At 41.2% G+C, this 16,021-nt stretch overlaps 1 protein-coding gene across 1 annotated transcript; it reads left to right on the top strand.

Moving 5' to 3' along the window:
- The first annotated feature begins 5,960 nt into the window (after nt 1-5,960).
- LOC116854111 (protein hairy-like) lies at nt 5,961-8,978 on the top strand. Its single transcript, XM_032835706.1, has 3 exons — nt 5,961-6,580; nt 6,975-7,070; nt 7,295-8,978. The coding sequence occupies exons 1-3, from the start codon at nt 6,428-6,430 to the stop codon at nt 8,129-8,131; spliced, it is 1,086 nt and encodes a 361-aa protein (XP_032691597.1). The 5' UTR covers nt 5,961-6,427; the 3' UTR covers nt 8,132-8,978.
- Nucleotides 8,979-16,021: the final 7,043 nt, after the last annotated feature.

Here is a 16,021-nt window from a genome sequence, read left to right as displayed (position 1 = left end):
GATTTTTATTCAATTTGACTCAATTGTAGTTTGTGCAACAAAATTGGCGCAAAATTGAGGCTTAGTTCCTTTATTGGATTTTTTTTCCAATGCAGGAATTTTGCATTAACACGCATATAGCAAATTAATTGAAAAATAATATCGCGTGCATGCAGCGGTAATAATTTCGCGCTACTTTCGCGTGTAATGGAGTTCATAATGGATCGATGAGAACAGCCGCATATATTTTACATAGATTTTATCGAAGGTTACGACGTATGATAAGAAGGGGCACGAGTTCCTTGACCGAAATACTATTCGTCTACCGACACTTCGTCGACACTTAGTTATCGCTTGGGTATGAACCAGTGCGTTGCTTATTAGAGCTTATCGGTGTACAGTCTTATGTAAGCGAACGCGAATGTCGTGGAAGGACAACCACTTCGTGAATTTGTGGAATTCATAGTCTTGTAATCTCGGTGAATGATCGGAAGGGGAATTGAATTCCTACGAACATAGCGGCATGAGTTATTTCAATAGAATCTTTACAATCGAAGTGCTGCGAAAACAAAAATTCTCTTTTCTTGTTTTAATATTTGTAAAGCATACATATTTTTTCAAGATGATAAATCGCCGCGACTGTCGTTATTAGCATGCGTGATAAAACAACGGAACTATTATTAAGTAAATATTTTTTTTTTTAATATTTACTTAACGTTTATATGGTGCATTTAAGCACGTACAAGCATGCAGTTGCCTGTTCGGCACAAGACTCACTGATCCAGCTTGGTATCATCGTTGGTCCAGTGAAAAAAACCTGCAGCTTCTACCGATAGATGGAAGCACAATATCAAGCGTATCTTGCCCCGTTCTGGATTAAATTTAGAGACTGAATGCACGAGTACAGTTACTCGCATTAATATTTAAACATCATGATACTTGAGAAATTATTACGTTCTAAACATAGTTTTTGTTAGAATAAGGAGCTAATATGTTTTTTTAGTAAATTAAAATACTCTAACTAAATTGTCTTTTAAGATATTTAAGTGTCTATTTTTATTCCATAAATAAAATACCACTTCTTTCTGCAGTACTAATTCAATGTAATTTCCATGAACATATATTTTTATAATATCTGCTACCATGCTCTTAGTCAGATTTAATAAATTACTGATTTCTTGGTACGATATGCCTTTTTCATAAAGATAAATAACAAGCTGAGTTTATCAAAATAACTATTTTTATCTATACGTCCCATTTTCGTCGTTAATCTGCGCGATCTGTATAAATTCTCAAATGAGATTGACTCACTGAAGTAAGCCACATCTTGTATTTACAAAAATAGATTTACAGAATGGTCTAACGATTTTCTACAGAATCATAACCTATAAAGCACTGGCGGTCACCATTAATGTGACCATCATTATCAACATTAATTATCGATGTTAACCGAGAATGGGCGTTCCAAAAAGATATGGCATTCATAATTATACATGTAACTCCAATCTATTTTTGCCTACATTTCGATATGTTCGAGAATAATACTTGCTAATGTGACATATTTTTAGATAACACCCCAAAAATATTCAACATGAAATTGATTGCAATTCCAAGAAATGTGTGTAATTCCTATTAGCAAAATTGTTCAGTCTCTCGACCAAAGAAACAGAAAACAAAATGATTACGCATTAGCCGCTCTAGCAAGAAGAGGTGTACGTCATGTCAGTTGCATGACGGTAGTACGTATGAATTCCTCGATCTCTCGCCGCCCACCCACCCTCTTCCACATAATCGCCACCGCCGCCACCTCCACACATATCTCATCGGAGCACGCTCTAGCTCGCGACCCACGCGCGCCCGCACGGCTCGAGCGCTCGAAGTCGAATGACGCTCACACCCCCACCACCCACGTAAGCGAGCGCGCGGCACGCTCGTCCTCGACCGAACCCCCTGGTGGGAACCGCATCGAGCCAATCCGCGCGGTTTTGTCGTACGCCGCGTCGAATCCTGGTCACGTGATTGGCGGCGCGCTTCAACTTCGTCCTTCCCCGCGAAGCATGCAGTCCGAGGATACAGTCGCACGCCGTCTCTCTTGGTGTTGTCTTCTTTGTCTCTTTTTCGCTCTTTCCGTTACTGTTCTCCTCGTTTCGCTTTGAGTCGGTGGACTTGCTCACCCTCTCTTTTTCCCTTCTCCTTACTATATCTTTCTCTCTCCTTCTCTTTGTCGGTTACTCGGCTCTGTGATGCCTCCGTTCTGCTCTCTCGCGCGCGAGGACACGAGCCCGATCCTCTGCAGGCAAGCCTCGTTGCACCTACCTACCTACCTACCTGCTTGCCTGTCTGCCTGCCTGCTTGCCTGCCTGCCTTCCTACCTACCGCGCTTCTACGAACTCCTGAACCTGCCTCCTTTCCGTTTTCCTGCTGTCTACTCGTCTATAGGATATACTGTACAACTCAGAGTAGGATGCTGCGATCGTGGGTCGCAGAGTATCAGGTCGTGCAAATATCGTAGAAGTAATCACTACCCCGCTACTATATTTTAAATATGCGTATTTTATCAGACTTTAGAGTTGAAGTCCAAGCTATGTCCGCGGCAAAACACTTTAACCATTTTTGCTGTAACCCAGAATATATCCAGCTGATATGCATTTAAAATTGATTAAATGTATTGCTTGAAATATAGTGCTCGGTAGATCGTAATTCAACCTATTCTATTGTACCTGGTATAATCATAGATGCAACAGTCACCAAACAGATATTAAGATAAGCAAAACTCAATTTGCAAACTAAAGAAAAGTACTATTGTTTATATCGATTTCAATCGTCCGTTGCACGACTGTAGAACAAGATAGCATGCAATAATTATTATTACGCGTTTGCCAACAATTAATCGCTGTTATTGCTAGCAGAACTGAAGGTTCTCATGAACCTGATATTTGCACCCAATGCCCAATAAAAGTGTTACTAACTACTCGTTTTCTCGACAACTGATCCGACTCTTGGCAACTTCCCGTGAAACTTAAGCCCCAATTATTCAAAAAAATCACCGCGAGGAACGCTGCGCTACGATATCAAAGTCCATCATAATATTTGCACGATAGCCATCCACGCGCCGTCCAAACAATCGTCAACAAAGTAAGATCCGGCGAGAGATCGATGCAGTCGTATTTCAAGCCGTGCGTACGTGCACGTATGTGCGATGACCGAGATAAATACAGTGCCGTTGCGTTTAATCGGTCGCCAAGTAGAGAGAGATACAGGGAGAAAGAGAGAGGAAGAGGAGAAAGAGAGAGAAAGAGAGAGAAAGAGAGAGAAGGAGAGAAAGAGCAATTTCGAAAGGCACACGGGGAAGGAGTGCGAGGCACGTGCCGGAGCTATGCGCGTGCGTCAGACTCCACACACGGTGGTACTCGGCTATTTTCGAGGAACGTGATATAAGCCCCGATGACGTTCGCGCGACTGGTCGCATAAGCGCGTCCGCGTCGGAATTGCCATTACCAACCCGATCAACCTCGTATGCAAACGCGCCTGGCCGGCCAGCCGGTTCTAATGACCTTTGCAGGCGCGAGACTGATCGCCACTCCGTGAAAACGTTCTGGCCCTATTGTTTCTCGTTTTGAACACGTCGGAGAATTATCTCTCGTGAAAATTTATGCGAACAGCCGCAAGTTAGGATCGTGTCATCTCTGATGAATCAGGACGATTTGATGAATATACCTTTGTTATCAATAATAATAAACATACACATTTATTATCAATAATAAAATACTCATGGTAGGTTGTAAGATTTGTGTGTTATGATAAAATACTTTGACACTAAATTTGGTTATAAAGAGCGGAAAATTTTTTTAAGTAATAGGCCAATAAAATCTAAAGCACGGATATTATTGTGTTATAATAATTCTAGATTAAAAATATGTCATTTATTCATAATAGACGTTTCGGTCCTATTTACACCAGTTTTCCTTCTCAATAGCATAAATACAAAAATACAAATGTCAATCACTTAGATTAGAAAAAAAATCGAAATGAGAAAATTGGGAAACAGGTTAATTGATTAAAATAAAAAAAAAACTTAAAATGTGTTGAACAAATCACGTTAATGGTACAATTAAGATGCAATGTCACTAGTATAGTTACTATAGTAGTACAGTATAGCAGTTAATGTTATCAAAAGTTATCAAATTGATTTGATATTGATTTGATGTTTTTATGTATATATATATATATATATATATATATATATATATATATATACATATATATATATATATATATATATATAAAGCTCTTTATATATATATATATATATATATATATATATATATATATATATATATATATATATACACAGGATGCTTTTAAACGTAACAGATCAAATATCTCGAAAACTAAATTATATTGAGATCCGTTCTTTTTAGGTTGTATTATATCTTGAATTATATCTTGTTTTATCTAACACAGTTTGATAAAACAAAATTAGATTTTGGATGGAGACGCTAAGATAAAATGAAGACCAAAGTGTTTTTTTTTATGGAACTTTTTTTAACTCTATTGTTTTGAACACCTACGTTTGTAGCTCTTGTCACGATGAATACAATAATCACATATCCAAGATGATTAGAGGTCAAATAACGGAAAAAATTACTCGGAAATTTTATTAATACAGCTTAATAAACTGTTTCTCCTGTTCATACTGGTATAAGATCTATTGGTAAAATTTTATCATGATTTTCTTGCGTTAATAGGATGCGTACATCCTATTCCTTTTAATTATTACATTCTCAACTTCTTTTTTATATTCTCTAATTCTTATCCTAAATGCTAATGCTAATTATTTTAACCTCATACATTTTTCTAAAAATATTATCCGTACTTTCTATATATAAATTATTATTTGCAATATCTATTACACATTTCTCTAAACTATTATCACATATATTACACAACCTTATTACTCCAGTCTTATACAGTTAATATGAAGTAGGAGCTCCCGTAAAGAGTCCGGCTGTGCTACCTTACTCTACTCGGGTATACAGACATTTATTCCATTCTCTAGTGAGCTGCCACTGATAAGGAACCGGACAATGGAAAAATCCAGCAGCATCTGCGAGACGTACTACGCAGAATGAGCAGTTTAGTCATTACTTGTGCACCGCAATGAAGTACACGTATCATGTCCATGGAGAACCACGAGGAAATCTATTCACTCGCGTAAATACACACTCTGATCCTACTGTAGAAAGAAATGCGATTTTGGATTTTCTAAGTGGAAAAGAAGTTATTCATGAATGTTGCATTCCCGTATCCAATGAATTATGGAAAATTATCACAATCAGGTTTTATAAGAATGTCTATAATTTTTCAAAATTCGATAATCAAAATAATCATTGTGTATAGGCACCAAAAGTTTCCCTCTGGGAAACTCCAGTCGTATAGAATCTTATCTTACTCACACATCTCCCTTTCCATAATTTTCTCAAAACTTTTCCTTTTAATCGAAGTAACTGATGTCATCCCACAACCTATCCTATTCTCATATCTTCACCCCGTACGCCGACACACTTTGTATATTTAAACAAAATCCACTTTTTGCAAAGTCATCCTTACATATTCTTTCCTCTATTCTCCACACTCTATTAATAAAGAGTTTCATTTGTCACAAATCAGGGTGCATCGACAATTATGCGGAATATCTTGGGTTGCTGAAAAAAAAATGATAAACAAAGAGAGTTCGGACAAATCGTATTTCAAATTTCAGCAAAGTCATCCAAGATGACAGACAAAAGAACAGTCGAAAATTCCGTCGGAAATCACCAATGTCAATCTCACTAGAAAACCCAATCGATCGAGTCCGGAAAGGCCCGAAGGGAATTGCGAAGCAAGCCGCCGTTCAGACGGTATGGAGGGGACCGAGACTAGAGTGGGGGCCTTAAAGGCACTCGGGTGCCGTCCGACTGTCAGAATTCGATGGTAGGAGTACCCGGGTTAAAACGTCACGCGCTGCTTCTCCCACCTTTCCTCTGTCTCCCTCATCGCTCCCCACCATCGCCGAAAGTGGCGGCACTACTAGTGGGCATTCCATCGAGTGCCACGCTCCGACCGTGCGACAGAACACGTTCGTCGCTCGCCGAGTCAGTCGAGCTCTGACACTACTCCCGAGTGGTCGGACTCTTGCGAGACGTTGAGCAAGAGAGACGTGTAAGACACACCGGCGTGTGGACTGCCTCTCTCTTTTTCTCTACACAACCTGCGATTTCACGTTGTCGTGATTCCTTGGATTATCACGATCACGCGTCGATCGACAGTGTGAAATGAGGCTTTGATACACCAGCACAATAGACTATTGGATTATCAGTGAAGTGATACACCGATCGATACCGCCAGTGTTTGTACATTAAACTATTACTTGGCTTACGAGTCTGTGATACAGAAAATAAGATCAAGAATGGTGACCGGAGTGGGTACCACGATGCCGACGGGCGGTGTCACCGTCGGCGCTACGCCACCCGCGCAACACGTGCCTCAGGAAGCTGGTCAGCCGCCAGCGCAGACTACCCCAACCGTGACAACTACGCGACGATCTAGCGAAAACCGACGGGTTAGTCTCCTATTGAGCAACTCGTTATCGAAAAATATTCTCAGCCGATCTTTCATTTGTATTTTCTATATTTCGGACCGATAATGTAACCGATCAACTGTTTTTTCTCATAAATGAAGAGTTGTGATCATTGTGATCACTACTAAGACGTTATGTCGAGATGAAATCAAATCGACGTTCGCCAATATTTTGTCTGACGGAATTATCGATTTTTGCACTTGGTGGACGAGACTTCATTATAGAAATATATAAGTTACATTGATAATTTTGGAATTCAAGTTGGATCAAACAGAATTACTAGTTCTCAAAATCTCTTCGAATTCCGACTATTGTATAATAGTTGCGAAACTTTCCTGCCATTCTTACTCAACGGCAAAAATTTTTTTCTTTACAGAGCAATAAACCTATCATGGAGAAGAGACGTCGCGCCCGTATCAACAACTCTTTAAATGATCTAAAGACCCTTATATTGGACGCCATGAAAAAAGACGTAAGTATCTCGACATCGTTCTTTTCGTATTGTTCTCTTCTCATATAAACTCATATAAACTTCTTATATGACAATAATCTCTTGATAACAGTTGATTTTGTGCTATAATAAAAATTTTTTATTTCAATTTTCGAAAATTTTTTTTCTATTTTCGATCTTGTAGATCGGCACGTCGCCGTGTTAGTTGACCGGTCGTTTGATCGTCAATTTTTTTTCTATTACAGCCGTCAAGGCACTCAAAACTCGAAAAGGCTGACATTTTGGAAATGGCCGTGAAACATATGGAGAATCTGCAACGGCAGTCCGTCGCTCTGACTGCATCGGCGGATCCGTCTATCGTGAACAAATTCCGCGCCGGTTTCACCGAGTGCGCCAGCGAGGTTGGCAAGTTTCCTGGTCTGGACGCCTCGGTGCGACGACGTCTGCTAGCTCACCTGGCCTCGTGCATAGGTCCGGTCGATGCCAACAGCAATAACGGCCAAGTGACGACACAACAGCCTGTCCAACCTGCGCCGCCGACGACGCAGTTGCAAGTACACATTTTGCCGCAAGTCGACGCGACTCCGCGGATCCAAGTGCAACAGTCGAACGGCATATTCTTCACCAATGCCAACGGCACCGGTCTGCAGTTGCTGCCGACCAGATTGGCGAACGGTGACATCGCCTTGGTGCTTCCGGCGGGCGCGAAAGCGACACCGGTTACGTCACCGTCGTCGTCACCAACGCCAACCTCACCGTTACCAACTTTAATCCCCATCCCCCAAAGAACGGCCAGCACAGCGTCATCGTCCTCCTCCTCGTCCTCCGCCAGCTCGACGTCCACTTCGGCGGCGAGCCCGGTGACGTTCGAGGCGTCGCCGGTGTCTTTCCGGGATCAATCCACCGGCTATAGCTCGAGCAACAGTCACAGGGACGTCGCGACGTCCCCGGCGAACGGCTATACCAGTGATCCAGAATTCGATCCGCGCATCTGCAGTCCGCCCCTTCAGAAACCCCTCGCTCTGGTGATGAGAAAGAGCGTGGTGCAGCCAGTGGAGGGAAAACCGTGGAGGCCGTGGTAAAAGGAAGACCCGATGAAAACTGTTAATTGTGTCGTGCATGAAGTGATACCTAACAAGCTTGTGTCGACGGCGATCCGCGGCCGATCGACCGCGGCCGAGAACTCGCTCGCCGTTTCAACGCCGATTTACGTCGTCACGTAAACGGAACTCCGCGGAACGGAAACATGTTCCTCAATAATGTAGATCATTGTAGACGCGGTCCCGTTCGCGAAAGAGAGATCGTGACGCCGCTAAGTTAGACGATCGTTAGAGAAGACGTGAATTATTCCCCCCTTCCTCTCATCCCTTCGAGAGTCCGCGTACAGTCGGCCAGTAGCCAATTGGTGGCAGTGCCTTATTACTAGTGCCTTGTAAATATGTGTTACGATTCTTTCTCAGCGTGTCGAACACAGATGGTTCCTTCGTATCACAAGATTTTGCGTTGATCCGTCTTTCTCTTTTTTTTTTTTCTTGACCTATCGCCGCGTTCACCCGTCCTTTTCATATTTCGTTGATCATTTGTTGTATATAAATTATACGAATATTATATTTTAAGTGCCTTACGCAACAAGAATCACCGAGGTCTTCCATTCTGTTTCTTGTACGTAAAACTCTAGCCGAGTTGTATGTCGTTGTAAGCGCGAAGAATGTCCGTAATCGATATGTGACTTAGATTTTAGGATTAAGATGACTTGTGCGGAATGCGAGTCCGTGCAACAGTGCATACGTGTATGTAAGGTGCGAATGTGTATACAACGCGTTATTTATATTTATACGAGTGCAAAAAGATTAAATTTATAAGTCGTCTAGAAAAAGCGCATAATCTGCGCGAGAGCATCAAATAAACGTGTTGATCTCTTTATCAAAACCGAGACTTTCGTTAATTTCATCAATCCACCCACCAGTTCCTCATATTCATAATCATATAGCTCCGCTTACTTATTAACTTTTATTTATACTTGCTCGATCTATACAGCCGGGTATATTCACGGAGCGGTCATTTTTCGAGTGATAAGCTTAAGGAAGTATATTGTACGCATGTTGCATAAAAATTCAGTTACTCTTCGATAGAAAGATCGATAAATCCTCCTCAGAGTATCGAAATTATTCGATATCTGAAAACGTTAGCATCATGTCAGACACATCCAACACCCTGCACGGCTAGGACGAGACTGATCGTCGACGGCGAGAGTTCTCCGTGCACGTACCGCCACCTAGCGGCGGGACCCGACGTTACAGACGTAATAGCACGAACCGGTCTGACGCTCGAGAGCAGGCCCAAAATCTCCCCCTCGTATTTTTCCAGCTTCGAGTACCAAATGCCAGAACCTGCTGCCTTCTGGTGAGTTTTGCAGGAACACCGTAGGACCTTTACAGGTCCTTAAAGGATCTGGATCCTTGCCTCGTTCGATAACAGAGATTGCTTATATTGGCGAACACGATTTGTATCTCCGTGGCCAACGCGGCGAGTCTCGGAATTTCGTTTTCTCTTCGGCAAAAGTTTACGAGTCGCGAAAAAGTGACTATAATTTCAGTCAATAATTATACAAGAAATAATTATCGGTATTTATAAGAGTCCTGAGGCGATCGATTAATTAGATTGCCGTCTCGAAAAATGAAATCGGAATGCGGATTATCAGGCGCCACCGAATCTAATCTTCGAACCGGACTCACAGCAGCTAGATCGAGACAGTTGATTATTACGTTCGACTTTCCCTCGCAACCGGGTGTTAGTAATTTTCCAACAAGGATTAAACCGGGCAGCTAAAACTAGATAAAGCTACCTGCGAATACAAGTAGTCACGGTGTATATTTAAATATTTCACCGGAGGCTCGAGCGCATTTCTCTTGTTCGGTCATAAACGTTATGACGTTGTTTCCAGCTGTATCAGAAGCCTACTCTATTCCCAAGTAAATATACCTTTAATAAATATATCTGTAACTCTTAATTATTAATTTAAATTGCTCCAAATAAAAAGAGCGGTGCTTTGGTCGGAAATGGTATTTTGAATATCTGAAAAATCTTTTTCATAATAATAATAATAATAATTTTAAATATATTAATATTAGTAATTTTTAATAAATACGAAAAACTTTTTAGTATACCTTAGTGAAAATGGCCATGAAAAAAATCAATGAAAAAAATATTCACAGCTATACTTAATCTAGAAACGCAAGAATTAAAACGATATATAATACAATAATGTTCAACACGAAAAATGAAGCACTACCTCAATTTTTTTGTAGGAATATTAGTAAGTTTAAAAAATTAAACACATATTTGTTTTTTTAAATTTATATTTTCGATGCACCGTATGTTGGTTCTCGCATTCAATTCGCAACGAAATCGCAAACGTAGAAACGGAATAATGCGTGTGTGAACTTCAGTAGAAGCCGAAGTTTAAAGGATCTTCGAGCATTAAGAGAGAGTACGCATGTACGCAAACACACACACTGGCGGATGATCTTCGCGAAAACCGCGAAGGCATGAATTATCATAATGTCCTGCTCCGCGGGCAATAGCATTCCCGGTACGGTAATCTGCAAGGCACAGGCGAAGTACTGAACCATGATGCCGCACGCAAAACACGTCGAATGACAAATTGCATACTACTCTTCTTTCTTTGGTGATTTTCTTCCTGTATAATTCGCCCCCTTCGTAAATGCGCAAAGGGATACCTTTACTGTCATAAAGCCGTTTTCATAATTTGTCGGCGCGTTCTATTGCGATATTTCGCTCTCCATCAATCGCGAATTGTGGTTTGGCACTTGCGCCAAAACTTATCTAACTAACAGTTCTACGTCAGTTATCTATGGTTACGTAAACATTCCGACAAACAGGCGGTCTTCTCGCGAAGATATCGCCTGCGTCTACCCTCTCAAATAGAAAGAAGAATCGGATCCCCACGACGGCGCGCACAATTTTCGTGATGGTGATTAACGTCAGCCGACTTGCCGCGCACGTTTCAGCGTCCTAATCGCATTCCTGCGCTCTCTTCTACGTTTTCGTCGCCTGCGGGCAACAATGCGAGTCTAATGATCGTTAGAGTGACAATTGCCAAGGAAATGAGAGAGGGGAGGCAGAGAGATTATAGGGTGATTTAATTACATCACGCTCAGCTGACGAGACAAGCAAGCTTTATCAGCGACTAATTCCGTGCATTATGCTTGATTTGGGGCAGACGCCGCATTCTTCCGTGGCGGAGACCCGGTTTCTTTTCGGCGAAAGAATTATCATAATGTGCTCATTAATCTAACGATGAGAGGAGGGAACGACGAAAATCGCGCGAGCTAGATAGTTCGCGTAGCTCTCGGGGAATTTCTTGCCGACCCCGGCTGAGAACTCGCATCAGACGTTATCTCCGCATTAGGAAATTCCCGAGCGTTCGCTCATCAGCATTTAACGGACGTCACGCGCTAGCCGTGCACGTTGATACTATGACGAACGATCAAGTCGGCACGAAGGCCTCGGCTGGCGTAGAATAATTATGACGATAATTCGCTCAACGTGATCGCAAAGGTTAATTACCGAGCGTAAGAAAATAGAGAAGTTGCGGCGCCGAGTTTTTTGCCGCCAGCCTCTTCTATCACGAATCGTGTTTCCTCTTCTTTCATAACTTCAACGCAGTATCGCTTCTCTTAAAAAATTATGCGTACGAGTCGCGAAATATCAAAACAGATTAGAATGACGACTATAGGTTTGTTTCTTATCGCTAGTGTACATTTACTTAAAAAAAAACAAATACAGTTAAGATTTGGTGAAAAAATACAAGCTATAGTGTAGCTAGTTTAGCAATAGAAAACAAATTTCATGAGAGAGAGAGAAAGAGAGAGAGAAAGAGAGATAACGAACTTCCTATCAACAATACTTTAATGAGTTCACTTGAATATATTTTCTAATCAACGAAAATGTTTCAATTTGTAACAGCAAATTATGAAAGAATCATTTTTTATTCTAATTATTTATTATTTATTTATTTACTCTAATTATTAAATTAATTAATTAATTACATTTATAAGATTATGTCTATAACTTACTGTGTTAAATTTATAATAAGTTAATTACTATTAATTTAATATTGTTAACTTGTTCAGGCAACAATATTAGTAATAATTAATAAAATAATATAAATTAATATAAACTGATATAAATTAATAAATACACAAAAAACCAATAGTAGATTTTGAATTTTTCTGGAACATATATGACCGTACAGTAGCGAAAAGGTTAATCCCTTTTTCGAGCTTATGTTATATTGAGATTATGGTTGAGGTCCAATGTAGATTTTTTTCAAAGAAGAACAGACTCGCTGAAGAACTCATGAAACATACATAATTCGATTGCTTGACTCAGTTGCTTCTAAATAAAACACACGACACGAAAGATCTCCAATTCTACCGGCTCCGACTATAGTCGTGTATTTTCCGTAAAAGTTACAGCTGCACGTGCTCGCGCCTTCGGTCATATCCCGAAACCCGACTCCATCCGGTTAGTAAAAGACGCGAGTTCGAATTTTTCCCAAGGCGGACCTCTAGGAATCCCCCAGTCACTCGCCAATCAGCTGATTCCTAGAAGCTAGCGAACACACGTTTAATAACCTGCCGTTCTGTCTTGGCTCGTCGTACGGTCGCGTGGTTTCAAGGACCCGGCAAGGTTGACACGCGCCGCCACTCACGGGAGACTAGTGAGGGGTCTTGAGTCTGGTCTCGCTCGCACTGTCGATGTCGATCTTCGTTTCACGCGAGCATCGCGACATCGTCTCGTGATACTGCCAGACTTTACGCAAACTTTACGTGTAGTACGATGCCAGACTTTCGACCATCGCCTCGGTCTTGGACAAGGTTGTATCCAGCGAAATCAGCAGAAATGCCACACATCAATCGAGCATTTTCAGTGTGTATATACGCGACGTCGCCAAACTATACAACGACAGTTAAAGCGAAACTACCCGGAGAAAATATTAAATATGTAAAATTACAACTTGTATGTTTTTTATATCGCATATTCGATTAATATTCGATAAATTCTTAAATTTACCATTTCTATAGTAACAATCTAGCTTTGCAAGAAACAAATATAAAATAAAATATAATTATAATGTTATAATTATTTTCTATAAGGACTTATATAATTATATTTTATAAAAAAAAATAATAAAGAAATATATATAGAAAGGAATTTGTGTATCGCAACAAAAATCGCAACGGATAGTTTACACATACGGTACTTTCTCCGACCTTCCTTGGAGACATCCAGGCAGACGTTAAGTCAATTAAAATATATAGCTGAAAGCTAGCTATAGAGCGACGAAAGGCAACATCATACGGTCGTTTGCCTGCGGTCTCACGTTCGACGGTCCCGAACTTTTTCCACAGTGTCTAGATGCTATGTCCTGCGAGGCGGCGTTGCGAAAGCATAGCCTTGTATAATGAGACCCTTTCGCGGCAAGGGAAAAAGAACTGCGGCATTTTCGAGCGTCCCACGTGGCAGAGAACGCGCGGCACGACCATCACGGTTTCTTCTACGTCGCGCTAGAATCGCGTGACGGTAAATCACGCCGTAACAACCGTTTTTTGACCAATCGAAATATCTTCGGCGCTTCATTTCCGCTTGAGAGTTAGTGCGCAATCTTTGGTTCACCGAAAATTTCTCAGGGACGCGACAAAAACTTGACGCTGGAGAAAATTCTATAATAACGGTGCCGACTGACGTGCGTCTAGTCCGCGTCAGCGCATTGTCGTTTCCTCATAAATGGTCTTGTATTTCGAGAACATTTATACGACACGGCTAGACGCTGAATAATCAACGACTACTTCGACTCGAACTTCCAGGACTTGGTAAACCAGACGTTGTTTACGCACGTTGGAACGACGACGCCGCGTAAGATTGTGGATACGTCAGCGGTCTTGACCTATAAATGCGCGAAGCGTAATCCAAGAATCTTCGTCTGTCTTTGTCGTTGCTCCCGTGCAAACGCCGGGAAGCTTTTCCACGTGCGGTATGAATAGAAGAATTTCTACTAGTGAAGCACGTCATTCTCATATTAAGTGATGTTGTCAAGCTTATCGGCTTATATTATAGGATTGTTCGATCGATTGATTTCGAGCTGCAGCTCGAGCACACTGTCGTACACGAGTATTTGAATGACGACGATCTGCGACAACGTGCACAAGACGTACATTCGTTGTCCTCTTGTAATCTAGTATCGGCGGTATTGAACGTAGTCGAATCGTGGCGCGATCTACGCTAGTCACGCTCGACCATTGTTATCGCGAGCTTACCGACGCGACACTATCGTCCATAGAACCTTGCCCATCACGTGTAATCTGACATTTGCATAGTCTCGAATAATAGCCTAAGGCACATTTCAAGGACTTATCTACCTTTGTCACGAGTGTAATCACTGATATCGCCGATTCCATCGAACAGCCAGTTTGTATAAAAAAAAAGGGAACGAAAAAAGGAGGAAAAAGAAAATTAAAGATACATTTCAAACAGAGGAAAAGACTCGAGTTAAACGATTTCAACATTTTACTAATGGTGTCAATTCCGAATATTTGGATATCTTAGGACACTACCTGGAAATAAAATCACAGGAACCAGGATATTTCACAAATTTATTATTATTTAGATATTTCTCAAAGTACTCAGATATCGTAATCGGATATTTCTAGTTATTTGTTCTTATTGTTATTTCTTTTGATTTATTCTTCAAGTCATCGATATGCATAAAACGACTAAGTTCTGTACTTTCGTACTTATCGTACTTATCGTACTTTCAATGCGCATCAAAGGGATCATTTATAAACTTACTATTTATCAAACAAAATTATGTTTCTATATATTTATTTCATTGTCTAAGTAAAAAATGATAATTTAAGACAAAGTTGAGATCGATATGTCTATGAGGGTGCCTGACAATTCATGATGCACCCGTTATGTAGAACTCATCAAACTGAATACAAAATTTCCCTACCATTTCGCAAACAATTACATAAAATTTTGAGTTATTAATTAAAGAAAATGTACGCTAAATGTATGTATAGTCACGCGCGATATGGTAGTTGAGCTATGCAGGCTGTGACGTCGTATGCTTGTATATTAGATTAAATTGAACAAAAAATTCCTCTACCATTTTGCAAATGTCTACGTAGATTTTTAATTATTAATAAAAGAAAATTTGTACATGATAGTGCGCGATAATGCAACGGGTATATCATGAATTATCACGCTGTAGAAATACCTGGATAATGATAGCTGATAGCACTATCTTCCGTCGCGGACGAGAGAATTACTCGGATCAATTTATCGAATAAATTTCGCTTTCTCATCCGCGTGCCATCCGTCCACATTAATCACTCTATTATTGCCAAGACCACCATATTACCAGAAACGAACACGTCGAGATAATTACCTCTCCCTCGTGTGCCGCGAAGACAGCGTCGAGGCGATCGTTACGTGGCGGGCGGCCACTCGACGCATTGCACCTCGCCTCACACACGACGACTCGGCTCGCCTCGCGCACACGTGGACGTGGCGGTGCTCTGTGTGACTCGATAAGGGCGTGATTCCATTCACGAGCATGGCAATTTAGGTTAATAACGTAAGGCGGTGAGGCGCGTGCGAGCCATAGAGAAGGACAAGCAACGATAGAAAGAGTTGCAAAGAGAGAGGAGAGAGAATGTACATGTGTGTATCTGATGACGAGTGGAGGTGAAGGATCGGCGCGGTGAACGCGCGGACGACATCGTCGACGCGGCGGCGGTTATGATTATTAAGATTATCGTTCCACCTCGCGCGAGCGGCGGTCCGAGATAAGTGTGTGGGTCGAGAAGCCGGAGTTATTTATGAAGTGTGCGAGAGCGAACCGCGCGGCGCGTCTCACTATCTGATGCTCTTATTTCGTTGTT

The sequence above is a fragment of the Odontomachus brunneus genome, unplaced genomic scaffold (assembly GCF_010583005.1).
Source record: "Odontomachus brunneus isolate Ranch 3 - 2012 unplaced genomic scaffold, Obru_v1 Obru_scaffold_008, whole genome shotgun sequence".
Classification (NCBI taxonomy): Eukaryota; Metazoa; Arthropoda; class Insecta; order Hymenoptera; family Formicidae; genus Odontomachus; species Odontomachus brunneus.
The sequence above is the reverse complement of the archived record's forward strand: the minus strand, read 5'-3'. Positions and strand labels throughout refer to the sequence as shown.

Coding starts and splice junctions, on each gene's coding strand:
- LOC116854111 (XM_032835706.1), top strand. CDS start 6,428: ATGGTGACCGGAGTGGGTACCACGATGCCGACGGGCGGTGTCACCGTC. Junction 6,581..6,974: donor GATCTAGCGAAAACCGACGG/GTTAGTCTCCTA, acceptor TTTTCTTTACAG/AGCAATAAACCTATCATGGA. Junction 7,071..7,294: donor TGGACGCCATGAAAAAAGAC/GTAAGTATCTCG, acceptor TTTCTATTACAG/CCGTCAAGGCACTCAAAACT.